Genomic DNA, 26,943 nt, shown 5'->3' with positions numbered 1-26,943 from the left:
AGAGAGAGAGGGAGACACAGAATCGGAAACAGGCTCCAGGCTCTGAGCCATCAGCCCAGAGCCTGATGCGGGGCTCGAACTCACGGACCGCGAGATCGTGACCTGAGCTGAAGTCGGACACTCAACTGACAGAGCCACCCAGGCGCCCCCTTTTTTTTTTTTTTTTTTTTAAAGTAGGCTTCAGGCCCAGTGCAGAGCCCAACACAGAGCTTGAACTCATTCCCTGGAGATCAAGACCTGAGCTGAGATCAAGAGTCAGATGTTTAACCACCTGAGCCACCCAGGCACCCCTGAGTCTCTAATCTTACAGCTGTTAACCAGGGATGGAATACTTATTACTTGGAAAGAGGATGTCTTTGGGAGCAGGGTTTTATATCTTTTCTCCCTTGGCCAGGGGCTCTGGCCTTCTTTGTATTTGGCCTGTCTGGTTTGACCTGGCTTCTTGTGACTGTTTTTGGAATGCTGCCAGCCAGGATAGGCCTCTGACTCTCCCTCTAGCTGTCTCTCACTCTCCCTTTGCTGGTGTCCAGGTTTCCTGTTAAAACCTAACTAGCCGCTTACTGTAATGCCACAAGATGTCAGGGTCCCTCTGCCTGAGGTGGGAATGTGTTGTGTTGACAGCAGCAAGCCCGACGAGGGTCTCAAACTCACGAACCGTGAGAGCGTGACCTGAGCCAAAGTTAGACGCTTAACCAACTGAGCCACCCAGGCGCTCCTAATGTTAAGCTTTTAACCGCACCTCATGCCTGCCAGGAAATCTCCTGTCTGTGATGATTCCGATCTTCAGATGCAAATTCATCAGTGGAGACAGAGCACCTGATTAGGGTCAAATTTTTATTAATACTTGATACTGGAGGGCAGTTAAACTTAACTCCTCAGGTTCTGTTTTCTTCTCCTGTTACTGTTTTCTCTCAACTCTCTAACTCACCCCTTCCTCAACTGATGTAAAGATACAGATTCATAGGCCTCACCACAGACCTGCTGAGTCAGAATCTCTTGGGAGCCTGATTGGGACTACCTTGTTCATGTGCCCCCAGAGGATTCTGGTGCCCAGCTCAGGCCACGAAGAAACCTCTTATAAGCTTCAATCTGTAGCATGCTAAGCCTACTGTTTTATTCTGGTATTAGTCTAATCTGTGCCAAAGATACTTCACGTCTATTTCTCTGTGTCATCCTGTTGTTGGCATGGTCCTTTTCTAGCTCATTTAGTGTGTGGCCTGCTTGCACTCTCTAGACTGTTCTGCTAAAGCCCCTGACCCCCCACAAACCCTGCTGGACACAAGCCCTCTGTCCAGTGCCTGCCCCACTGTCCTGCATCTCCTGCTCTACCAGCCAGCACTGCTGAGCCGAGCTCTGTGCTGCACCCCTGTCTTCAGCTCAGGTGCCTGGGCTAGCTGCCTCTTCAAGACCCTACCTGAGTAAGCAGCTCTTCTCTCCCCTCCCGGTACAGGACTCACTACCAGAGAAGCTGGCTGTGCACGAGAAGAATGTCCGAGAATTTGATGCCTTTGTAGAAACTCTGCAGTAAAAGTTGGTGTCCTCAAGTACCAGCAGCATCCCCTTTTTGTGGTCCCAGGAGCCAGAGCCTCCCTCTCATCAGCTGCTCCCATCCCTCATCTTGCTCCAGGTGGAGGAAAGGCTGGTTTCCCCCATGGGGACCCAGAAGTCTCTGTTCTTGCACCTCCTGGAGACTCCATGGCGGCAGTCAAGCCCAGTGATAGCATTTGAGAGGACTCACCCCCTGGTCTTGAAGATTGGAAGATGCTTTTTAACAAAAGGGCCCTTGGAGTCGTCTGCTTACACCGCCCATCAGCAACTGCTTCACAAAGGCTGTCATCCCGTTCTTCCTGCCCACCCCTTGCCCTGGGTCCACCCTGCAGCTGGCCCCTTGTCCACCTGCCGTTACTGTCAACCACTTGACATTCCAACTGGTGGCCCAGAGCCTGGTGTGGAGGCAGAAAGAAGAAGGAGACAGTACCGGGAGGAAGAAGGAAGGCCTCCTTCAGGCTCTTTTTTTCTTTTCTTTTTTTTTTTTTTTTTTTTCGTCCTTTTTGGTTTGGTGTCTTCTCTCCCTCTCTCCGCCCCTGTGCCTGTACTTTTGGCAATATGACAGGCCTCCTGCCCAAGGTGGTGAGAACTCCAAAGTCAGCCATTCCCACCCTTGAGGGTTGTGCTAGCCCATCCCTCAGCAGAGGGTCGAGCAGCCCTGGTGGCTGCCTGTGCAGCTCCTCAGCTCCATGGAAACAAGAATCTTGCGTCTCCAGGATTCTGTCATTGGGAGTCACAGCAAAAGTTTTTCTCTCCTTTTCCCCCCTGTTGCTGCTCCTTCGTTAAAAAACATGGTAAATATTTATTGCTTTCAGAGAAATCAGATATTTTATAGAGAAAATATGTTTGAGGTTAGGATGTTTTCACTTGGGGAAGGTGGAGGGCCTCTTCCTGGAGTAGGGCCTCCTCCTGTGGAGGTTCCTCAGGTTCTGGGTTGCTGCTGTGAGGGTCTTACTTCCTATTTACACAAGGTGGGATCCAAGAATAGGACTGGCTGGGGGCGACAGAACCTCCCAGAATTGCTGCACTTGAACTGACGACAGGCTTTACCTTTGACTCCTACATATGCCTGGTGAGAGTCTTGAATCTCTCCCAGTTTCTGCAGAGTAACTGACTCCATTCTGGCAGCCCAGGAAATCTTGGGTGCTAAATGTGTACAACTCTGTGTGTACAACTCGCCAGAGTTGTACCATGCACATACAGTGCATTGTATGTGCCCCGCTGTGGCCATGGGGAAGGCTGGAGGGGCCCCTCCTTCTGGGGGCACTTGTTCCTGTTTCTCAGGGCTGGGTTATGGGCCTTTTCCTCCTTCCTCCTGGGCCTGGCCACCACCTTTCTTTAATCCCAGGGTCTGCACACCACCCTGAGGTTTCCTGGCTGGATTGGTTCCTTGTTGAGAAACCAAAGCTAGGCATATGATTGACTTAACCTTTTAGGTATCGTTACTTGAGTAAGTCAAGTGCCTAGCCTCACCCACCTACCATCTGTCCTTCTCCCAGCCTAACTGGCAGTCCTGGCCAAGGAAAACAAGGCCCACCCCTTTCCTCCTGGCCCACCTGGGCTATTCATTGGCAGCAGCTGTTCTGCAATGGAGCAGGTGGTCCTTAACTGCTTGTTAGTAAATGCATGTGACACTGGTCCCACCTACAAGACTGAGCTCTGAGGGCTGGAGTGGGCTCTGATGCCGTCTCAGGCAGTTGGAGCCCTTCTGCCCCTGTTGCATGCATTCTGCTGCCACAAAGAAATGTTCCCAGCAGTGGTGTACAAATGGCCCTCCTCTCTGGGCCAGTGTGCACCCATGGCCTGCTAAACCAATCCAGACTTACTCCCAAGGCCCCAGTGCTGAGAAGGGTGAAGCCCTGGTAAGCTATCGATTGCCCATGCCCTCAGCCCCATCCTGCCACAATGTCTCAGCCACTGTCCTCCTCCTGAGGCTGAGCACTGAACGGCCTGTTAGCTGTTTTCCTCTTTGGCTCCTAATTGTTGGCCTTTGCAGGCAGCAGCCTTTCCTTTAGGACCCCCATCAGTGAAAGGCCAGGGAAGCTGAGACCTGAGCTGAGCCTGGGAGGAGCAGAGCAACTGTCAAGGCTGGCCCTTGCCCCTCAGCCCCATACAGTGACAGGGATGAGCCCTAGACTGACTCCTGCAGCACCCCCTGGGACAGGGCTGGGACCCGTCACTCATCTCCAGGTGACAGAGTCCCTCCCCCGCCTCCATCCCACCTTGTTTGGAAATACTGAGCTATACTTTAAAATGTATTCAAGAAATTTCCAATAAATTTTTTCTGTACTTTACAGCCTCCTGTCCTACAAGTTTTGTAAAAAGATAACCCACCCCATCCCACTTCTGTGAGGATCCTGGTCCCTGACGGGCCCCCTCCATGGAAGTGGGGGAAGAGCAGTAGATATGAAGTGCAGAGTGGCTTTGGAGTCAGGCAGGCTGTTTTGTCTTGGGGCTTGGCCACCAAGCAGCTGTGCAACCTTGGGGCCAATCAGGAAACTGCTTGGAGTCTCATTTTCCTTGGCTGTACTGTTCCCATTTTGAGGGCTTATCTGTGAATAGTCAGTGAGGTAACGTGCATGAAGTTGACATGCATATGAAGTGTGGCCATGGCATCATCATCAGCTCTTTCTTGCCCCCTACACAGCCCAGCGCAGCCCAGCACTCAGCCTGGAGGCTCAGAGTGAGAAACAGCTGGCAGGTCTCCGCCATGTTTCCAGTGGAAGCAGACAGGGAATGTGGGGCTTCCCAAGCTGCCCAGTATCTGTTTGCTGATCTAGGAGGAGTTGTGGCTGAGCAAACCAGACAGGGGAAGGGGTTGAATGAAATATAGGGAAGTCAAGGGCCCGTCAAGTTTGTTGAGCTGCTCCGATCTGACAGCTTGAGCGAGGCCCTGTTGTGGTCTCTAAGGAGCCATGACAAGTAGAAGAACCCCTCGGACATTATTCCTGCCTGGCCCCCTGTGTGCTTCTGTAGCACACATCTCAGCCCTGGTAAAGCTGGCTCCTGCTTCCTGACTTGTGACTGCACTGGGGGATGGGAGCGAGAGGTAGAGCCAGTATCGCAGAGGCAGAAATGGTTCTAGAAGCAAGGGACTAACTGCCTGACAGACCTAGGCAACTGTTGTGTGGGTTGCCTCCCTACACCCTTCAGGCTGAAGCCAGGGCAGTAAATGGTTAGCAGATTCTAAATTTAGCGCAAACCTATGGCTGAAAAGAATGAGGCTGCCCACTGCCATCGTTATGGGCCCTCGGAGCCCTAGCTTGTTAGTTAACTGCACATGATACTCGCCATGATACCTGACTGTGCAGCCAGTTGGGACAGTCACCGAACCCACATCAGAAATGGTGAAAAGGCTGTCCCTAGTGTCTTTACCTTCAGTTGGGATCCCCCCCAAAAGCAAACTAAAAGTGTTCAGTTGCCCCATGTCTCATGATGGTGTCCTACCCCTTTAAAGCATCTCCCTACACCCTGCCCCCAGAGACCTGCTGTTGCCAAGGCAGCAGTAAACTGGCTTTTGCGTCACCCAGAGGCCCTGCCAGGAGCCCAGCCCAAGTGAACAACTCTCTTGGTCTCTGGCTCCCCTCTCATAGTTTCCCTAGGATACTGTCCCTCTGTTCCAAACAGTCACCCAGCATAGAGCTGAACAGAGCCAGTGAGAGAGGCTGCCAGTGCCTTCCGTTGGACTAACTGGGTGAGGGCCAGTTGTGCAATGGGACTAGCTTCCTGCAGCTCGGTGCCTGTGTTTTTAACCAGCATCTTAACACCACAGCTTGATCCTGCAGTTCTGCCCTGGCTCCCCCAGCCAGAGCAGGCAACGAGGAGAAAAAAGAACAGGCTCAGCTGAGGCCACCATAACCTGATTGCAATTAATAGGCAGGCAGCAGACAGGTGGAACTTGACCTTGACCATCATGCCAAGTGAAATTCTGATCTGCCCTCCAAGTGACAAACCATTATCTTTAACTTGTGGTAAAATACACATAACTTAAATTTTACCATCTTAATCTTTAAAAGCACAGCAAAACCTGCTCAGGAGAGGAAGGGAAAACTGGGTATTTCCTAGCCTCTATAGGATTGGGTGGCAGGTGGAAAGAGCCAAGTCTTTCAGGCCAACAGGAGGGCCAAGAGAAGCAAATGGTCACATGAGGTTTCCAATCCCAGCTGCTCCACAAAATTGGGACCATCTCATTCCTTTGTGAAATGACGGTCATTCTGATCACCACTGAGCACTCACTGTTACATCCTGTGTGCATCATTTCTGATCCTTAGAGAAATAAGGAGACAGTCTCATGTGGGCTGATCATATGGCTGTTACCATTTGGAGCTGGTGGGAGGGGTGATGGGACTAGGACTCAAGACCAGGTCTGATTCTAAAGCCCACACTGCTTTCACCACGGTCCCCTCCATTCTGGGGACAGAAGAGGCCTTGGTCATAGGATACAGCACTTGGTGGCCAGTTGGAATGGTGCACACTTACAACATGGAGAGTGACCATTCACACGTCCAAGCCTGGAAGATGTCAGAAAGCTGGCTTCACACCCACTCCCCAAGGAACAAGACAAGGAAGGAAGGAAGGGGTCAGATGGACTGGGGAGGTGACTTCCTGAGGCCCCACCTGCTCATCTTCCACAACCACACCACGCTTCCCACCCCTTTCTGAGACTCCAGGCCTACTTCCTAACATTCAGGTGGGTAGTTTTCCATCTCCTTTTTTATTGAAATACAAAAAGTGCAAAGGTGAAATACATGATTGGTGCCAAGGAAGTCATTAAGTGAATGTGAACACTTGATTCACAGTACTCCCGCCTCCCCCCCTTTTCCCCGCAGGTACAGACCAGTGGGACAGGGGACAGGAGAAAGACCAAAGAGATCCACGAGGCTCCCCAGTAAATGGGGCTGTGAGCAACACCTGATCTACACAGGAGGGCAGAAAGCGGAAGCCCTGGCTTGGGCTAGAGATGCAGGGACTGTCAGGGAACCAGCAGCCACTCCAGGCCCCGGGAGTCCTGACATGCTAGCATCATGAGGAGAGAGCCCAGCGAGGTCGGGGCTCAGGCTGCACCCCCCTCACAGATGGGGCTGGGCTGGTCAATAAGGCCCCCCCCCACCCCAGTACAGGCTCTGGCCAAGGCTGTGGGGGCAGGGCCACTGTGCATCTAGTATCCTGCTGCCAGGGGACAAGGCTGCAGGAAGTGGGGTCCCCAGGGTTCACCAGGAAGGAGTATCATTCTAAGGGACACAGTTGGAATGAGAAGTACCAATCATTCGGGTCCATATTTTCTGAAAGATGACAGGGCCCTGGGGCTTGCAGTCCCTGGGGGAGGTTGCTAGAACTCCCCTGGCAGGGACTGATCTAATTGGCAAAGTCTCTGCTCAGCCCCTCCGGGAGTCCCTACCCACAGATCCTGAGGCACTGAGTCACTTCTGGCCAGAGCAGGGACCAGTGTGACTCCACAACAGACCTGTCCACAAGAGCCCTATACTGAGGATCTGTCCAAGTAGGTAGAGAGAAGAGGCAAGGCATGGGGCAGGGGGGATGAGACTGCTTGTCCCTGGCCCAACCAGACCGCCAAGAGGCTTTGGGGTGGGAATGGGGTGTATATTTCAAATGGATGCTGGGACTCAGCCCTGTCATCCAAGCTGCCAGAACAGGGGGCTAGAACACCCTGGGGGCAGTATCACTTCAGAAAGCCTGACCCAGGATGTGAGGACGAGAAGGAGGCAGAAACAGGAAGCAGACCCCAGCCTTGCCCCTCCTTAGCTGTGTAAAAACACAAGGCTGAACCATTAGAGGAGAGGACAGGAGCAGGTGCTGGCACACAAGGCCTTCACCCAGGGAGATGCTTCAGCAGGCAGGCCCAAGCCAGCATGGCCTCTTATTCCCCAGCAGCCAGGAAAGGGAGGATCAGCCCCAGCTACCAGCCCAGCCGGCAGTGATTGAGGCATCTGCAATTGCCAGGAAAAGAGAGGCAGGAGAAAGTGGGTAAGCAGTTTCTGGGGCCAGTCTTTTTCATACTAGAAGAGCCAAAGGCCGCCAGATCTGCAGAGCCTGGCAAGGAGCCAGGGGTTCAAGGAGGCAGTGAGAAGTATAAGGCGAAGAAAAATGTCTCGTGGTTACAGCGAGGTCTCCAGGGCTGGCCAGGTGGGCTGGACAGAAGGGGAGGAAGAGCTGCCCAACTGGCTGGCTCCAGCTTCCAGCTCCCAGGGCCTCATGGCCCCTTTCCTGGGCAGGAGCCCCAGACTCATAAGGCCGAAGCTGGGAAGGGTGGTGGGGCAGGGCTCAGAGCCCTCCCGAGTCAGGGCTGGGGAACAATTCCCCTTGGTGATCCAGAAGGAACTTGGTGAACGTGTTGATGGGATTAATGGCCTTGAGGGTGATGGCAGCATCCTTGGCCCACAGCAGGTTAGGGCCGAAGACAACAGCCAGGTTAGTGTTGGTCATCTTGTTCTGGTCACAGTGGGCAGAAATCTGTGGAGGGAATCAGGGGGCTGCAGCAGGAAGCCAGAGAGCCTGCCTCCCATTCCCAAGAGCTGGAAGGGTGGCAGCTCTCCCCCGCCTCCCCGCGCCCCCCCTCCCCCCGCCCCCCCCCCCCCCCCGCCCTCCTCCAGGTGAACAGCAGAAGCTGAGGCCGGGTCTCACCTGCACCAGGAAGGCAGTGAGGAAACGAAGCACCTGGTAGTTCTCCTCAGGCAGCGTCCGGAGCACCTGCAGCGTTGCCCCCACTCTCTGGCTCTCATCAATGTCTACAAGGAATTGGGGCCAAGGTCACAGTGGCCCGGGGCTGGGCCGACATGAGGCCAGAAGGGAGACCCCAACCAGACTTTCCTTGGAGGACAGGCCAAATCTACCTGCTCTGAGTGCAGCCCTGACCCCAACCCAGCAGAATAAGCACAGAACTAGGGAGGGAAGACAGGGGCACTCACTGAGGAAGCCCACAACGTGGGGGTAAAGGTCAAAGGTGAGCAAGGGCTCAGGAAGCTCCCGGAGGAAGGTCTTGAGGATGACCGCCGGCAGGTGCAAATCATTGTACTGGTCAAAGTCCACAGGCAGCCCTGGGGGGTGGGGATGGAGAAGGAGCTGGGCCCAGCACGGAGGCCGGCGGCCTATCCAGACGGCCGATCCAGAGGCCGAGCAGATCATTGCCCGATCACCCTCAGCCACTGCACAACACCCTCCTCCTACAGAGCCCTTTCACACAGGCCTTCCCCTCCTCCTCTGTGATGAGGAGACCGGGTTGAATGGGGCCCCCCCAGCACACATGACACATGACAGTTCTTCTTCATCTCTGAATCTAAACCCAGGACCCAGAAGCCTGACCGATGAGGCAGCAGGCCTGGGACAGCCAGGCAGGAGTGGGACCCATGTAATCCTACCAAATGCCACAGAAACCTCTGACAGGAACAGAACGGAGGGCCCTTGCTTCCCAGGCAGCAGAAGGCAAAGAAGTGCCCTAACAGTGACACCCGTGCCCCATCTCCCCCCCTCCTCCCCTCCCACTGCGGGCCCAGGCACACCCCAGAGCACTCACCCATGTTGTACTTCTGCTGTACTTCCCGCACAACTTGAGTGTTGGCTGATCTCCGGAAAATCCCCTCAGTAGTGAGAGCTGGGAAACAGTGGGGCCTGGTGAGTCTCAGCTCTGGGGCAGTGTGCAGACTCTTCGACCTGTTCTGTCTTGGGGTTCCATTGAGGGTCAGTGTGGGTGCTGATGCTCCCCAAGGGGAGCTGGGAGACTGGGCTGAGGAGGGACCTACGGTTTCGGCTGCAGGGGAAGAAGCAGGTCCTGGAGGTCCTGCGGCCAGTGGCCTTGGCACTCACCGTGAGCCTGCAGGTAGGCAACAGTCTCCCGGAGCACAAGCGGAATGGGCTCCTGCTCTGGGTTCTTCTCCTGGAGGCTGTGGGGACAAGAGCAGTGAGCTGGGTCTGTAAGCCCTTTCCGGTCCCCACGTGCCAGGCCTGCCCACCTTTTGCATACTCACTGCTGCAACGAGACCCCAAACTGCTGGTTGGGCAAAGGGGGCCGTGGTGGCATGGGCTTGGGGGCTGTCGCAGGGCTCTTCTGTGTGGATTTGAGGAAGTCATCATACCTGGGAGAGCAGAGGGGAGGGTCAGGCCCTCGACTTGGCTTTGTCGTCACGTTGGCAACCCTGTGTGTTGGGTACTTCCTGTGCTATTGTACGTGGGTCACTTCATTCAGTCCTCATAGGAGCCCTGCTCTACACAGGACAGAGTGGAGACTGAAGAGAATCAGTCACAGAGTTTTTTAAGTGACAGGAATGGGATCTGACCTCACACTCTCTGACCCCATATGCTGTCTCTTACTCATTACCTTCACTTCCTCTGCTTCCTGGGGTTCTCAAGGCTTCCTCTGCCCTTGGCTGGCATGTCCTACCCCACAAACATGACACACAGGCACACCCGTGCCCGGCGGGCACACACGGCCCAGGCCTTACTTGAGCACTTGGCGAGGGATCCCCAGTTGCTCCAGCTTCACATGCTCGCTCAGCTCACTCAGGTAATTCACATAGAAGATCTTCTGCCCAAACTTGAAACTGCCGGCAAAATAACGGGCATGGGTCAGTGGGGGAGGGCCCATTTTGGCAGGCCCCCACCATCCCCTCGGCAGCCCCTCCAAGGGCAAAGGCCGAGCCCAAAAATGGTCTGTCTCCAGGATTCTTGGCCTCCTCAGGTATGTGCTTCAGAGCTGAGAGGGAAGTGTGGGGAGGTCACTGTTCTCCCCCATCAGCTGCTCACCTAATGATGGGCTTAAAGAGGATGAGCAGGGTCTTGATGAACATGGTGGGGTGCACGATGTACAGAGCCTTAATGTTCTTCTTGTACCTGCAGAGACAGAACAGGAAGTCAGCAGTGGGCGTGGTGGAAGAGGCACACAGCTAGGTTCTTCGTGCACATTTTCTGATTTGAGTACTCATGGAAAACCTGAGAGGTAAGTGCCACTGTTGTCCCATTTTACAGATTAGGAAATGGAGACTCAGAGAGGTTAAGTAACAGGGAAGGGCAGGGTGAATAAGTAGAGAAACTGGGGGTTAAACCCAGGACGTTCCAACTTCAGATTCTTTGCTTTTACCCAATGCTGACAGCTCAGAGCCTGGAGCCTGCTTCAGATTCGGTCTCTCTCTGCCCCTCCCCCATTTGTACTCTGTCTCTCTCAAAAATAAACAAACATTAAAAAAATTAAAAAGAAAATATTTAGCTTTTAGCGTCTGCCAAGCACATTATCTCCTGCTTTCCTCATAACAATTGGGGCTGGGATTATCCCCTCTTTACAAGTGAGGGCAGGGAGACGCAGAGAGGTCAAGCACTTATCCGAAGTCACACAGCTTGCGGTGGAGCCTGGAGATGAACTGGATATAAGCTCCTGAGCAAGCAGAGGGCAGCCCAGAACCCGGCAGAGCTGTTAGCTCCAGACCTGTCCCCAGGCCCCAACCCACTTGCGGTCAAACTCTCGGTAGGCATCCCGGAGCCAGCTAAGGGAGGGCTTGTTGTCGCTGGTCAGGCCATGGTGCAGGTACAGCAGTGTGTAGTCGCTCTCCACATACTGGTCCAGGGTGTGCTTCAGGTACCTACAAGAGCAAAGCCCATTCAGGCCCATCCTTGACACAGGCGGGGCCCCCTGAGACAGGACTCAGCACCCCAGGAGTCTTCTGCTTGTATCATACACCTCCCCACGAGCCCCTCTCCTGCACTGCCTATTCTGGCTGCATAATCAGTCACCGTGTTGTCGTGGAGGAGATTCAGGCTAGTGGTTGGGCTGCACGGAGGAAGAAGAATGGTAGTAACAGCCCAGGCCAGAAATCAGGAGATCGGGACTATAACTGAGCCCTCTCACACACCCGCAGTAAAAATGGCAGTAACATTCTCTGCAGGACTGCCCTGAGTCAATAATAATGACGACAGTCACCATTCATCAGTATTTAGCTTTTAGGGGTGCCTGGGTGGCTCGGTCAGTTAAGCGTCCAACTTCGCCTCAGGTCATGATCTCACCACTCAAGAGTTTGAACCCTGCGTCAGGCTCTGTGCTGACAACTCAGAGCCTGGAGCCTGCTTCAGATTCTGTCTGTCTGTCTCTGTCTCTGTCTCTGTCTCTCTCTCTCAAAAATAAACATTAAAAAAATAAAAAAATATATATATTTAGCTTTTAGTGTCTGCCAAGCACTTTGTATACAATATCTCCTGCCTTCCTCATAATAATTGGGGCTGAGATTATCTCCTCCTTACAAGTGAGGGCAGTGAAGCTCAGAGAGGTCAAGCACTTATCTAAAGTCACGCAGCTTGTGGTGGAACCTGGAGATGAGCTAACTCCAATGTTTGGTCCTGTTGACCGAAGGGCAGCTTATATACTCAACTTCCCATCATAGTCTATAAAGCACTGTGCCCATGAGAGGGGATTGGGGTGACTAGAGGGTCCCCTCCCCTGCTCTAGTCACTGGGCTTTTCTTGGACCAAAGAGCCACATCTCAAGTTCCCCATGCTCACAACATAGTACCTATCACCCCACACAAGCACATACATGCAGAGGTGTTGAGCACCTAAAGTGGATAAGTACAAAGGGGACAGATAAGAACTCTAGAATGGGAAAGGAGTCCAGGGAAAGTTCTTTCTGGTTGGCCAACCATGCTCAGACCCCAGCAGAACACCACTCCAGGCTGAGAGGCTGGGCCTACAGGAAGGCTAAGGACTTCTGGGGGGGTGGGGGGGAGGGAGGAATGGTGCCGGGGGAGGTATTCAAGGATTTGAGTAAGTGCTCAGATACAGCCTGACCTAACCCAGACACAGTGCCCTATATCATGGCCCAGGGTGCTGGTCTGGCCCACACAGGCAGGCATGTGAAGTGTCTAATGCCGGATTATTACTGTGATTCCAATCCTTATTGCTACATGGTAATTACCCCTTATACACATTGAGCACTTTGCAGTCTGCAAAGAGCTGTCACATATAAAGATGCCATTCTGTAACTATAAAATAGCAAAAATTGTGGTGAAAATACAGTCATTCTTTGATGAATGTTATGGCCTTTTTGGAGGGCAGTAAAGTGATGTGTATCAGAAGCTGAAAGATGTTCATACTCTTTGATCCTATAGAAATATACCCAGGAATTTATGCTAAAGAAACAATCAGAAATGAACAGAAGCATTTTTGTAGAAGGCTGTTCATTGCATGTGGCCTGTTTTACAATGGAAAAAAATTTGAGCAGCAAGCTAACTGTCCAAAAACAGGGAACTGGTTAAATAAAATACAGGATATCTATAAATAGAAAACCTTACAAGATGTTTCTGCAGACAGAACCTATCTGTGAAGTTAGGTGTCAGAAGAGCAGTCACCCATTGGGGTAGTGACTAGAAGAGCAAAGGGAGGTCTGTGGGTGTGGATGACATGGTGTATTCCATTAAAAAAAAACAAACTTTTTTTTAATGTTTTATTTATTTTTGAGAGAGATAGGGCATGAGTGGGGGGGTGGGGAGGGGAGCAGAGAGAGAGAGAGAGACACACAGAATCCGAAGCAGGCTCCAGGCTCTGAGCTGTCAGCACAGAGCCCGACACGGCGCTTGAACTCACGAACCGCGAGATCATGACCTGAGCCGAAGTTGGACACTTAACCAACTAAGCCACCCAGGCGCCCCTGGTGTATTCCATTTTTGGAAATTCTTTATTTTTTAATGTTTATTTATTTTTTAAGAGAGAGAGAGAGCAGGGGAGGGGCAGAGTGAGAGGGAGACACAGAATCTGAAGCAGGCTCCAGGCTCTGAGCTGTCAGCACAGAACCTGATGCGGAGCTCGAACTCACAAACCGCGAGATCATGACCTGAGCCAAAGTTAGATGCTTAACTGACTGAGCCACCCAGGTACCCCTGTGTATTCCATTTTTGAAAATTTATCAAGTAGTATACATAATTTGTTGACTTTTCTCTGCACACATATGCCAATAACATGTTTTTAAAGGATATCTTTGAAGAACGTTTAATGCTCAGAAAATGTTATATAAGATACAGAGGGGACTATACAAACACCTGTATATATTATAGAAAAAAATAAGAGGTGAATACACTAAAATATTAACACTAGTTTTCTCTCTGGGTGGTAGGTTTATGGGAGATTTTATTTATCATTGTATTTTTTCTTTATAGCTACTTACGTTTTTCTAAATTCTTGAAATCTGTAATACTTTATAATGATATACAATGACATTTCACGTATATTACCTTTACCTAATGCCCACAACAACCCTATGAGGTGGGCACAATTCTTATTTTTATAGGGTTCAGAAAGGAGCTGCCCCCAAGCACACAGCTAGTAAGGAGTACAGCTGAATCCAAGCTTCGGACATTTTCTATTTCAACCTCCCAGATCTGGCTGGACAGCTGGGAAAGGACAAGGCTGAGATAATGTGATTGATCCCCACTGAAAGTGCTGCCGTGCAGGCTGCATGGGGGCAGGGAGACCACTTTGGGAAGGGGTGGAGGACAGACAGGATGGATGCAGGGGGCTTCCAGAAATCAGAGGAAGCCTCCTGAGTGGTGGAGCCTCACTCAGCAAGCTTTCTCCTGAAAACTGGGTGCTTTCCCATCTCCTTCCTCTGATTTCCTCCCACTCAGACTATTATCTGGCCAGGAGTCTGTCACCTGCCAAATCAGACGGGCTGTGTTAAACCAGAGGGTAGGGGTGTGACTCACCTACCCTCAGGCTGAGCTCCCTGGCCTGCTCCTGGCTAAGCCATGTGATGGGCCTGAACAAGGCTCGGCCTGCCTGGCTGAGGGGCGGCAGGAGAAGGGTTCAGGAAGCCAGAGAGGAAACTCACACAAGGCCGGAGAGACTCAGGCCTGGCTCACCAGGACTGCAGATGCTGCACTCAGGCCCTTTCCCATTCTGCAGCCGCACCCTTGGCCTGCCCCAACCCCTCACCACCCCCTACATGCACAGAGCCATTCAGGATCCCAAAGAACTGGTATCAGTTTCAGGGAGTCCTTTAGTAGAGATCAGGAGAGAAGTGCAAGATGGTAAATGGACACACACTAAGGCACCTCAGAAGACCGTTCTGGCCCGGCATCCACGGAGGTCCTGCGCCCACGACCACATGCCCGGGGCCCAGTGGTGGCTCAGCAGTGAACACTTATCAGGTTTCTAGACCAATCAGAGCTATTACATATATTTGGCTAACAGAATCCAGATAGGTACAGAAGCCACTGGCACCAAATCTGACACAAAATTCACTGATTATTCATCTAAATGATGAACAACTGCAACCACATCAGAAGCACCACATCATAATAATCAGTCCTCCTGTGTGGATAGTATTTAACTTTTCCAAGCACATCCGCGTGCAGTATCTCCCACAAGGACGGAGGGCTTGATTATGAAAAGAGGCTTGAAGAGATGAAGACAACCTTCTAAGGCTGCAGTTTCCCAGACTAGAAACCAGGTCTGACTCCTAGCGCAGTGCTCTCCCCAAAATGTAAAATAGCTCCCACGGGAGAAGAGGAGAGGCACTGAGGGAAGTGACGGTAAGGAGAACGGCATCAGCCGATACTGGGTGTAGGTCCCTCCACCTTGCCCAGGGGTACTCACCCCAGGAGCTTGCTGTGGTCCAGCTGGTGGCTCGGGGGCATTCGGCAGGCACTAAACACGATGATCTTCCGCCCATACTTGTCGTCTCCTAGGTGTGGAGAAAGATGGAGCACAGTGGGTGGCAGATCAGCCGAGAGAGGCGGGCTGAGGAACTGAAAGGTGCCGGGCCTGGAGACCTGTACCACATAGTGCAGGGGCCAGAGGGGCTAACGCAGACATACCTCTGGGCAGCTGTCTGCACTCAAGGGTGTGTCACTGAAGAAAGAGGGACGGGTTGCTCGCAGGGCTACTGAGCTGGGGTCTAAAAAAATAACAGCTTTTTAAAAAGTCACACCTGGTGGAAACACCCAAATGCCCATCAACGCATGAACGCATGAAGAAAATGTGGTATATCCATGCAGCGGATATGTCGTTTGGCCATAAAAAGGAATGAAGTACTGATCCATGCTACATTATGAATGAACCTTGAGAACATGATGCTAAGTGAAAGAAGTCAGATGCAAATGCCTCCATATTGTACGACTCCACTTATCTGAGTTATCTAGAATAGGGAAATCCGGGGCGCCTAGGTGGCTCAGTCAATTAAGTGTCCAACTTCGGCTCAGGTTCATGATTCTCACAGCTTGTGGGTTTGAGCCCCATGTCAGGCTCTGTGCCGACAGCTCAGAGCCTGAAGCCTGCTTTAGATTCTGTGTCTCCCTCTCTGCCCCTCCCCCATTCACACTCTGCGTCTCTCTTTCAAAAATAAATAAAAGGTTAAAAAAAAGATGTTATGCATCCCAATGTTTATAGCAGCACTATCAACAATAGCCAAAGTATGGAAAGAGCCCAAATGTCCATGTCATACTCTCCATAATCCATCGATGGATGGATGAATGGATAAAGAAGACGTAGTATATACATACAATGGAGTATTACTCGGCAATCAAAAAGAATGAAATCTTGCCATTTGCAACTATGTGTATGGAACTAGAGGGTATTATGCTAAGCAAAATTAGTCAATCACAGAAAGATAAATATCAAATGACTTCACTCATATGAGGACTTTAAGACACAGAACAGATGAACATAAGGGAAAGGAAGCAAAAATAATATAAAAACAGGGAGGAGACAAAACATAAGAGACTCTTAAATACAGAGAACAGAGGATTACTGGAGGGGTTGTGGGAGGGAGGATGGGCTAAATGGGTAAGGGGCATTAAGGAATCTATTCGTGAAATCATTGTTGCACTATATGCTAATTTGGATGTAAATTAAAAAAAAATAAAATAAAAATAAAGTGAGAAAAAAAGATGTTAGAATAAGTAAATCCACATAAACAAAGCAAACTGGTGGTTGTCAGTTGCTGGGAAGAGGGGAGATTAGGGATTGGCTCTTTATGGTTATAGGATTTAGAATGGGTATGGATGAAATTGTGGGACTAGACAGAGGTGGTGGTTGTACAACATTGTGAATGTGCTCAGCACCACCAACTGTAGGGGTGCCTGAGTGGCTCAGTTGGTTAAGCAACGGACTCTTGATATTGGCTCAGGTCATGATCTTGAGGTTCGTGGGATCAAGTCCCGTGTCAGGCTCTGCACTGATAGCACACAGCCTGCTTGGGATTCTCTCTCTGCCCCTGCCCTGCTCACACTCTCTCAAAATAAGTAAATAAATAAGCATTAAAAACAAAAAACCAATTACATACTTTAAAATTGTTAATTTTGGGGCGCCTGGGTGGCGCAGTCGGTTAAGCGTCCGACTTCAGCCAGGTCACGATCTCGCGGTCCGTGAGTTCGAGCCCCGCGTCAGGCTCTGGGCTGATGGCTCGGAGCCTGGAGCCTGTTTCCGATTCTGTGTCTCCCTCTCTCTCTGCCCCTCCCCCGTTCATGCTCTGTCTCTCTCTGTCCCAAAAATAAATAAAAACGTTGAAAAAAAAATTTTTAAATGGTTAATTTTGTTATTTAAATGTCACCTTAACTTAAAAAAACTGAAAGTCATGCCCATCAAAGCAACTGCTATCTAGCAAGTTATCTTAAAAGCTGATGCTTATTCCAGAAGTGCCCTCTCTGAGCAGCGTATTTGGAAGACTTCTTGAAACTACCTTCTGAGCAAGTCCAAGGCCACTGAGGAAATGGGTGTGATTACTTAATGGTCCAGCCTCATCTTTGACCACTATCACATTTTCTGATTTTATTACTAGAATTATTAACCACACTTGGCTCTGACTCCTAGACATTCCTAAAAATCATACCCCTTCTCATTAAGGATATTATTTTTTTAACTATTTATTTATTCGGGGGAGAGTGCAAGCAGGGGAGGGGCAGAGAGAGAGGAACAGAGGATTTGAAGTGGGCTCTGTGCTGACAGGCTGACAACAGTGAGCCTGATGTGGGGCTCAAACTTACAAACCACGAGATCATGACTTGAGCTGAAGTCAGACGCTTAACCAACTGAGCCACCCACATGTCCCTCTCATTAAGGATATTCTAAAGAACATGGAGTTCAGAGGAGTTTGAAATGCTTTGCAAGAATGCTCATTTGGCAGTAATCACTGGGGTGTTTGCCCCAAACCGGTCACTATTTGATGGTCTAATCTGGCTTTGTCAAGAAGCTGGGCAGCTTTTGGGGTGCCTGGGTGGCTTAGTCAGTTGAGCATCCGACTTCAGCTCAGGTCATGATCTCGCAGTTCGTGAGTCCAAGCCCCACGCCAGGCTGTGTGCTGACAGCTCAGAGCCTGGAGCCTGCTTCAGATTCTGTGTCTCTCTCTCTGCCCCTTCCCTGCTCATGCTCTGTCTGTCTCTCTCTCTCTAAGACAAATAAACACTAAAAGAAGCAGCAGCAGAAGCAGCAGCAGCAGGGCAGCTTTTGACACATCTCCTACTGCCCTCCAAGGTGAGATGCTCTTGCAGGGTCAGCACAGCACTCACCCCAAACAAAGCTCAATGAGGACAAGGCCTGGTCCTCACTGCCCCATGTCCCAGGGACCTTCCCTACATCTTTTCCTTCACAACCCTGCAGAGACACCAAACCACAACTGCCTAATCCCCATTGCTTCAGGGGCAAATGAGAAGACTACTTACACAACCCATGAAACACATTGCATCTGTCCTCCACCTACCTCTGAGGATTAAGGAACCCTCCCCCCCTGCCCCCCGGCCCCATGCCTTGCTGACTGCCCTTCTCCATATTTAGTAAGCCATGATCTTGATGCTTCTTCTCGGTCAGTGACCTAACCCAGGAGTCAGTGCTTTTCCGAAGTGGTTGCCAAGGCTCTGACCCTTTTCTCCAGGGCTGGGACAAGACTCAGAGGGGCTGAAGGAGGCTTCTGGAATGTGGGCAGCATGGCCCCAGGCCCTGCTGGCTGCATGGCTTGGTGCTTTGGCCTAATTTAGCACCTCACTCCCAGCTGTCTACCATATCCAACTTCTAGATCAGCCCCTTCTTTGGAATGACTCACAGGATTCTCCAGGCTCAGACACTTTCAACACAGACATGCTTGCAACTCAGTCCACATCAGGCAGCTTTGGGACACTGCTGTTTCTTTTGCCAGACAGAACTTCCTTGAGACAATTCCGCTCCCCTCCTCCAGGCTAACTCCTTGGAATCCTTAAGACTCTTTCCAGAAGACTTTGTCCTCTCCTCCTTCCCTGAGACAGGTTAGCTGTTCCTCTGCCGTGATACTTTGACTCTTCTGTATAATTGTTTATGTGCTTGTCTCCTCTACTGGCTTGTGAGCAGGAGCCATGGCTCATCCATCTTTGAAACTCCAGTGCTGGTCCAGAGCCCAGCATGTGGCAGATATTCAAGAAACGTTGGAAGCCTGCATAAAGTCATAGGTCAGCATTACGTGGTATGCATGGTTCTATTTTGGAATTTGTTCATGATGATATCTAGGTTACAAGATTGCTTTAGACGGTTTCCTGGACAGAGTTTCTCCAAACTTATAAGCAGAGAGCCCTCTGCAAGCCTGTCTGAGGAGAAGGTGCAGCCTCATCTCATCCAGCAACAGGTCTATTTTGCAAGACCACCTGCTGTCATACCCTAGCCCAGATCCCGAGGTACTGGGTTCCCTCCAGTCCAGTGGGGGCTGGCTCTCAGGCCTGTTCCAATCCCTTCCCATAGACTGACAGAAGAAGCAAGAGCAAAGTGGTAGGGCAGGGACAAAGGATCAGCCTGGCTGATCCAGCCTCATCTACAATCTGGAACCTCTGCCATGAGCATGTGAGGGGCGGGACATCTGCCTATTCCCCTCTAAGCAGAGGAAAGGCCTGGAATGTAGAGGAAAATGCAAGGAGGAGCATGGAGGTTCCAAAAGATTCTTTTCATCCTGCCACCACCATCCCCCACCCCCCCCCCCCCCCCCCGACTGACTGATGCAGCCCTCATTGGTTGGCAAATATAGGGACTTTGGCGGGAGAGGGACAGGACTTCTGAGCTCACAGGGCTCTGGAATTTAAAGAGATAGTCACTGGTTAAGCAAACAATTGAGGTGAGGGGCCAGGGGCCTGTGGCTCCATCATGGCTGGCCTTGTCAACACCTTGTAAATGGGAAACTTTGGGTTCTCAACGACGGCTCCACCAATGGGCATCTACCAAGGCCAAGATGTGATATGAAAAATATTACAAACACATGCACATGTTCCCTAGGAGAAGAGGTCCACATCACTCATATTCTTAAAGAGGGCTCTGGCCAGTTCTAAGAACGACTTCACTGGACTGTGTGCTCCTTGAAGGAGGTGATGTGTGTTTTTCCTCACTGAATCCTCAGTGCTGACTACAGGGCTTGTTCCAGAGTAGGTGTTCTACAAATGCATGTTGAATGAAGTCAGAATGGGGATGGGGCAAAAGGGGGATCGGTGAGGGGCTGCAAGGCAAGACTCTCAGACAAGCAAGAATGAGATGTGGGTGACCCCAGGGTCTAGCCCCTGTCCTCCCTTCCCTGGGGTTAAGTCCCATTGCTCAATCCCTTGGGTGGCTTGGCATTTGCCAGCAGAGAGGGCAACTGCCGCTACAAGAACTTTACTCCTGCTCTCAGAAGAGAACAGACTTCTGCCCTGGAGACTGCAGGGGGAGAAGGAGTCTGGTGTCTCCAGGGCACTGGGGGTGAGGACTCAATGAGAAGACACAGAGACTGTGTAAAGCACCAGGAAAAGAGGAGCGGCCTGAGAAGGGAGACTCTGCATTCCCCAGATCCCGATCAGGAACGTGCCCAGGCTATCAATCAGCAACAGTGCAGTCCTCTAGCAGGCATTCTGGGAACCGCCAGACCAGCTACCACCCACCCGCAACCTGCAGAGCAGGCCAAGGAGTTGGGAGGTGGGGGCTGGGGCACTGTGCTGGGGCCGGCTCACAGGTTTGTTAAACTGTTAAATGATGAGGATACTGTAGCCAGTTGACATCATGTTGGTGCTTGAAATCTGCTGTGGTCGAAATTGCAAATGCTACAAATAAATAATAGCCTTCCCCTCCACCCCCACCCCGCCTTCCCAGAGAGCCAACTGATAAACGTTTATCAGCACACCACTGGAAAGAACCACCTGGACGGAGTCAAATTTGACTGTGGAGAATGACAGCTACTACCAGCTCGGAGAACACAGGCTGCAGAGGAGATGGGGACATAATCCATCCTCCGTTCCAACACAGGCTCTTTCTCCAGTTTCTAATGCCAGGAAACTGGCCTCCCAGGACATCATCGTGGTCTCATCAAATGACTCCTGCTCTGGTGGTACCAATCCAAATTCTTCTCAGCAGTTAGAGAGGCACACCCTTGGGGGCACCCCCACCAGAGGGGCCTTGAGCCAGCCCTAAGGCCAGGCCATTGCTCACAGCCAGCCTCCTGCACCCAGGGACGTGGGCCCTCCCTCCCCAGAAGCCCCTTTCCCTTTGGGCTCCGGATGTGTCCCCACATGGCACCACCCTATCAAACCTCCTGTAAACCTTTTGCTATTTCCGGCTCCCAGGTACCGCCAGCTCCCAGCTCCCTGAAGTGGGGCTGCAATTAAGCTGGCCCCCCCCTGGCTTCCACCAAGAGCCCTTCTTGATCCACAGCCCAGAGGCCAAGCACAGAGAGCCAGGAACACACCTACCTGGCTGGGCCCCCTCAGGCTCATCACACCCTAGGGAAACAGAAACATGTTGCAGCTCTGTTTTGTAGTGGGAAAGGGGGTCACCAGGTGCCGGGGTGAGGGTGGGAATGGGGGTGGCCCCCCCCTGCTCTGTTTTGTGTCTTGGCCACATAGGCCAGGAGGATAGAGACTATGTCACACCACATTAGATACTCCTGATGCCCCAATCAGGTCCATTTCTGGAAGTGAGGAGAGAAAGTTCTGAACCTTTGGGTGACTCTCTTGTGCCCAGGTAAGGACCCGGCCAGGTAAGAACTCTCAGCCTTGCTTCTGCATGGATGAAAGAAGTCATAGCCAAGGCTTCCAACCCAGGCTTGGGTACCAGGCAGGCACCAGGAACACAAATGCCATGGAAACGCCTCTGACATTAGGGGCAACTCTTTTAACTGCCCCATCCCTCTCTGAGCCCAGCATTCAGAGATATGGACCTCCCTATGGCTTCCCTACGGCCAGATGCCGCTAGGGCCCCCTTAAGCCAGCACCACTGGGCTCCAGAGCCATGTGCTGCCTGGCCTCCTTTGCCCACCCCAATGCCTCAGAGCAGAGCCATGCTGCCATGCTAGCTTACAGTTGCCTGTCCTTACCAGTGAGGACGACCATTAGGGGAAAGACAAAGAATCCTATCACTCTAATTTCCTCTTCTCGTAGTACAACCTTACAGGCAGAAATCAGGTCACCAGCATCCTTGCGACCTCCCCTACTCTGGGTCCGGCGTTAAGAACAGGAAAGTGGGAGCTCACTAAGGCTGAGACCCAAGGCGGGGCTCATACCCACTCGCACGAAGGTAGCACATCTTCCTGGGACCTGATGCTCCAGGGGGTCATGGGCTCCCTAACTTCTGGAAGGACACTCTGCCATTCCAGACTTCGTTGGAGGTAGGGCTTCCCCAACAGGAACTGGCACCTCCCTGGTTCCCCAGTAACTGATGGGATGGAAAGGCTGACATCAGGACAAAGGGAAGGGAGATCAACTGCCGCTCATTCAGGGCCAACTATGTTTCGGCTCCAGGCTAGACCCTGATAGACAGTCACTACTGTAATCCTCTCAGCGACCCTTTGAGGAGGACATGAGTTCACAGAGCAGAGCTGGAAATCAAACCGGGGCTTTCTGACTTCAAAGTCTCCTAAGCCACACCGCCTCCCACACGCCATTGGCCAATAGAGACAACCGGGTCACAGGTCAGGATGTGCTTGCAGGTGAACAGGCCAAGTGGCCATCACAATCAAGTGTGTGAGTTTAAAGAATGGTACGTGTGCTCAGGAGCCCCGGGGTCAGGGGTCAGACCACAGAGTGGGCACCCACCGGTTCCCCAGTCCCTACCCCGAGAGGCCGGGGGTGAGACCAGGAGGAAAACGGTGCACTGCTGGCTGTGCTCACCTGCCACCTCCACAATCTGGTGCCGGGCGATGTCGTAGTAAGGGTCATCCCACTTCAGGTGTGTCACGGGTTCCGGGGAGCTGCTTTTGGAGTCATCTGAGGAACACGGCAAAGGCAGAGGGTAATCTGGGGGACTGGAAGTGTTCTCCCCAAGACTTGTGTTCTTTGATCCTCCCCATCTCCACCATAGGATTTGTGCTACCGGTCCCACCCTGGAGCTGGTCTCCCTGCCCTCCTCCTGCACTCCTGGGGTCTTCCTCCGACAGGAAGGGAGTCTCCCCTTCTAAGGCATGTATGGCTGCCTGAGATCCGGCAGCACCCACCTGACTTGGGGAAGTCGGGCATCTCGTCTGAGGGCCAGTTCTTCTCATCAATGGAGGCTAGCTTCAGCTGGTTCAGAGCATGGCTGGTGTCATCCAAGGTCAGGTCATCCTGCAACTCTGAAAGCGGGTCCATGACCAAGCCTGTCCCTCACAGCTTCGCTCCACAGAACCTGAAGAGAAACCGGGGGTGGGGTTAGCAAGTCAGGGGCACCCTCTTTTCCCCTGTGATTTCTACAGCGAGCCCTCCTGATCTCACTCTTTCCTCCCGCAGTGTCCCCTGTTCCTGTTCCTCAACACTTCGCATCCCTGCCAAGAGCTCCATGTAGCCCTGGGTTCTCCACAGGCATGATGCCAGAAAAGGCAGCTGGGGCAGAGGATGGTGCAGCTCAGGGCGTGCCCTCAGGTCCTCCAGTTGGATAAGGGATGAGCCGTGCCAGGGCCCATGCTGCCCACTGCCTATCTGGTTCAGCAATGCAGTCCCAGCTGCAGAGAGTAGAAGTCTATACCCCGTCCTCAGGGGTCATAGAGCACAGAAGCTTCCTAGGTGCCAGCAGTTAGAGGGTAGAGATGTTGCAAGCATCTACGGAGTACAGGGATATTCCACATGAAAAGTTATTTGTGGCCTTGTTTATTCCATCCCTCACTTTTGTCCTGGGAACAGGAGGTGGCCAGAGACCACAGGGTCCCAGAAAAAAGTCAATGGTCAAGGTGCCCAGCTGGGTTTGCCCCAGGACAGAAACAAGAAATGGGATGGAATCTGCCTGCCAGTCAGAGTGGGCAATCTTCAGGCTCTTGGGGGCTCCCAGGCCCACTCTAAACTGCAGGGAGCTCTGAATGCTAGTTTCAAGGTGGGAAAGGTCAACAGACAGTGCCAAGCATTGGAGAGCACAGATGGGAAAGTGGGAATCCCATGGCATTCAGAGTGTTAAGCTACAGGAGTCAAAAAACAGACCAGCAGTCACAGCAGACTGAGAGGGAGAAGAGCCAGCTCGGAAGCTGGGCTTGCCCAGGTCTAGGTCTGGCAGCAAGGATGTGGCCCCATGAAGCCTGAGAGCAGTACCTTCTGCCCTCGGCCCTAAACGGAGGCCAATCCCCTTCCGTCCCAAACTCACCCTGTGGGTCAGGGAGGGGATTGAATCCACTCAGTCCAACCCCAGAGAAGAGGCTGCTTTTAAGCACACTACATTCCTAGAGCCCAAAAATGACATATATAGTCAGAGAATCAGCAGGGCAGATACAGTCCAGACAAGACCAGGCACAGGGAGGGAGAAGAGGGGGGAACTGCTAGCTAGGATCCAGACCCCAAACACCTCTGGGCTCTAAGGCAACATGACAACCTCCTGCACACATCACGTCACAGCCGAGGACTCTGGCTGGTAAACCCGGCTCCCTGTGCCTAGCAACAACTACCCTGTTACCAGGGCAACCACACTGATTCAGTGGCAAAAGCTGTTCCAAGCTCCTGAGTCAAAGCCAAGCAGCCAAATAGCCAAACAGCCATAAAACAAAAACCAAAATCCAGAAAGTCTTTCTCCTCCTTTCCTCTGGCCTCTTCTCTGCTACACTTATTCACTACTGCTGATTACCACCAAAATAGAAATCCCTTCCATGAGCACAGAGAAAGATGACCCTCTCTTATCTGGGAATGCACTTCTCTCAGTGAGTGCTGCTGTGCCCCACACCCCTGCTCTCCCATTGCCCTTCAAGCCTCCACTGCAGGCAACTCTAAGTCTTGAGGAATCCACTCCTGATTCATCAACAAACTCCTCCCATTCAACCAGATGGCTGTGAGGATTCCCCGAAAGGGGACTCCACTGGGTAACAGGGACAGAACTCAGCACACAGTAACCCCTGTTAGGCCTGAGTCTTCTCTTCATGCCTTCTCTTCTGTCACTGACCAGGCACCAAGCGCTCCATTAGCCCTGCCCACAGCTATCCCAGAGAAGTCTTTCTGCACAATAGTGGGTCTTAACTCAAAAAAAAAAAAAAAAAAGGCATGGGATGAGGGATATGGAGAACTGGATTATAGTCCTGCTGGAGCCAATGAGTTGCAAAGATGCTGGGCAAGTCTTTTCCTAACTAGACTTACATCTCCTTATCTATAAAAGCACAGACTCCTTCCAGAAACATAATTCTCCAGTATTCTAAAATACTCACACTGAAGTGAACAACAGGGTTAGAAGGAACAGCTGCGAGCTGAAGTATGTGTGAGGGAAGGAGAGGGACACCTTCTAAAAGGGAGTTGAACTTGAACTCCACCTCTTTTCCAGTAACTGCTCCTCTGTTTTGTCTGTTCTTCCAAAACTGACCCCTCCCCCACCCCATAGCCTCCTTTTCCAGCATAACTAATCACAGTTGTTTCCACCTCCCAGCCAGACTGGCCTCCAACTCACAGCTGCTTTCCCCTGTGAACCCTGAAGTTTAGCTCCCACTCAGTGGGAGGGTGAGGGAAGCTGGCTCAGGGAAATTCTAATATAAAGGGGTGGCCATGAAGTATCCTGGCTGCCTAAGACTCCAGTCACCTACAAGCCCTGTTCCACTCTGTGCAAAATACTCCTTACTCTGAGATTAGTATTTCTCTTCTCCACAGGTAATATCTACTTTTACAAAGATCTTTGAGAATCATTTTAGGCAGAGGTTTTCACCTCTGGACTTCTCTGAAATTCTGACGAAATCTGTGGACTTTTTCCCTAAGAAAAATCAGCACATGCATGAAATCTTCTATGCAATTTTAAGGCCCTCTGAGAATCTAAGTATCCCTGACCTATTCAGCACACAGATGCTGTCATTTGTTGAATGACTGAATGAGTGAATTCGTCTCCTAAATGGAGAAGGGAACCAATATTTGTTGAGAGCCTATATAGTGCTATAAAGTAGACAAATTACCTTTTAACTTCACAACAGCACCATGAGGTTTGCATTACCAGGCCCATTTTACTGCTCGAGGAAAGTCAGGGCCAGAAAAGATAAGCAAACTGTTTAGGCAGGTCATACAGCTGAGTCAAGATTTTAATCTATATCTGTATAAAGTGGTCTCTTGATGCAGGTCAGTCCCTCAACACTTCTTTAAATGACTGTCATTCGTGTGATTCTGAAGGTTCAGAGAGGTGCCATGAAAAAACAAAGTAAAGCCTCTCCCCTAATCTTCACGAAGAACTGAGATAACTTGAAATCGTATTCTCTGGCATTGGGACTGCCCTCCTAGTTGGGGCTCCAAAATTGCGAAAATGCAAATCCCATGATACAACAGCGAGACTTTCGACTACAAATGCATTTGTACAGAGCTTCGTGGTTTACAAAACCCGTAATAGGTGTAATTATCCCATTTCAGAGATTAAGAAATAGAGATGAAAGCGTGGCCTAATTAGTGGCAGGCTGGAATACTTCCCCCAAATTTCTTGCTCTTAGCGCTTCGCCAGTTCGGACCAAAGAGACTTCCCCTTACCGTGGGCTTGCTCGATGACAGGGATCTAACCTAGACTCTGCCCTGGGAAGTGCAGGAGGAAAGCAGCAAAGAAGACAAGTCACCTCGGTGCAGACCCAGGAGGGGGCTGAAACCCGCTGTGGGAAAGCCAGGCCCCATACCACTCCTGCTCCCTTCCTAGGATCCGCTCGAATCATCCCCCTCCTGACCCTATGCCTTAAAGTGACCTGTCTAGTCCCTCCCTTTTCCCCCCCACCACCCAGGAAGACCCCCGCGCTCCGCAGCTCACCGTGGTCGGGCACTGCTCCCTGTGCCACGCCTGTCAAAGCTCGGCAAACATCCGGCTCCGCGGTAGAACGGGAACCGCCCCCTCCGGGGCTCCTCACTCCCCAACCACTTCCGCCACACCTCCAACCCACTTCCGGCTCGCTGCCAGGTCCAAACATGGCTTTCCAGGATCCCCTCCCACTTTCCTGCACGTGCTGGCTTAAATGCCCGCCTGGGAGAGGGACAGCATAAGTGTCCGACCCGTCCCTCCCAAAAGGAGGTGATTGGAACAATTAGTTCCGCTTTCCCT

General features: G+C 51.6%; 2 protein-coding genes and 1 long non-coding RNA gene across 13 annotated transcripts in view; 2 read left to right on the top strand and 1 right to left on the bottom strand.

The window, feature by feature from the left end:
* The window catches only part of ATG13 (autophagy related 13), a 54,392-nt gene extending 50,550 nt beyond the window's left edge, over positions 1-3,842 (top strand). For all 9 annotated transcript variants that reach the window (XM_086677541.1, XM_086677539.1, XM_086677540.1 and 6 more), the window contains one exon: positions 1,451-3,842. In XM_086677541.1, the coding sequence (XP_086533667.1) occupies positions 1,451-1,528 (78 nt within the window). In that variant the 3' untranslated portion in view covers positions 1,529-3,842. The remainder of the gene's footprint in view (positions 1-1,450) is intronic.
* Positions 3,843-6,243: 2,401 nt separating this feature from the next.
* Positions 6,244-26,804, bottom strand: ARHGAP1 (Rho GTPase activating protein 1). Of its 3 annotated transcripts, none has more exons than XM_086677545.1 (14): positions 26,656-26,804; positions 22,943-23,112; positions 22,620-22,715; positions 21,204-21,233; positions 15,136-15,223; positions 11,004-11,135; positions 10,306-10,392; positions 10,005-10,103; positions 9,531-9,638; positions 9,370-9,446; positions 9,080-9,157; positions 8,475-8,603; positions 8,191-8,294; positions 6,244-8,019 (listed from the first exon to the last, which is right to left on the bottom strand). In XM_086677545.1, exons 2-14 carry the CDS (start codon positions 23,073-23,075, stop codon positions 7,831-7,833), a joined length of 1,350 nt encoding a protein of 449 aa, XP_086533671.1. In that variant the 5' UTR covers positions 23,076-23,112; positions 26,656-26,804; the 3' UTR covers positions 6,244-7,830. The 3 variants fall into 3 exon arrangements, with proteins under 3 accessions (XP_086533671.1, XP_086533672.1, XP_086533673.1); XM_086677546.1 differs by lacking the exon at positions 26,656-26,804 and adding an exon at positions 26,388-26,427; XM_086677547.1 differs by lacking the exon at positions 21,204-21,233 and having other exon boundaries at positions 26,656-26,803.
* On the top strand, positions 10,099-11,660 carry LOC147576514 (uncharacterized). Its single transcript, XR_015240844.1, has 2 exons — positions 10,099-10,498; positions 11,544-11,660. It is a non-coding gene; the product is annotated as an uncharacterized LOC147576514 (long non-coding RNA).
* Positions 26,805-26,943: the final 139 nt, after the last annotated feature.

This window comes from Puma concolor, chromosome D1 (genome assembly GCF_028749965.1).
Source record: "Puma concolor isolate L17-30 chromosome D1, mPumCon1.1.hap2, whole genome shotgun sequence".
NCBI lineage: Eukaryota > Metazoa > Chordata > Mammalia > Carnivora > Felidae > Puma > Puma concolor.
This window is presented reverse-complemented; position numbering and strand designations above follow the sequence as displayed.

Coding starts and splice junctions, on each gene's coding strand:
- ARHGAP1 (XM_086677545.1), bottom strand. CDS start 23,075: ATGGACCCGCTTTCAGAGTTGCAGGATGACCTGACCTTGGATGACACC. Junction 11,136..15,135: donor GACCACAGCAAGCTCCTGGG/GTGAGTACCCCT, acceptor TTGCTCTTGTAG/GTACCTGAAGCACACCCTGG. Junction 10,104..10,305: donor CTCTTTAAGCCCATCATTAG/GTGAGCAGCTGA, acceptor TTTTGCCGGCAG/TTTCAAGTTTGGGCAGAAGA.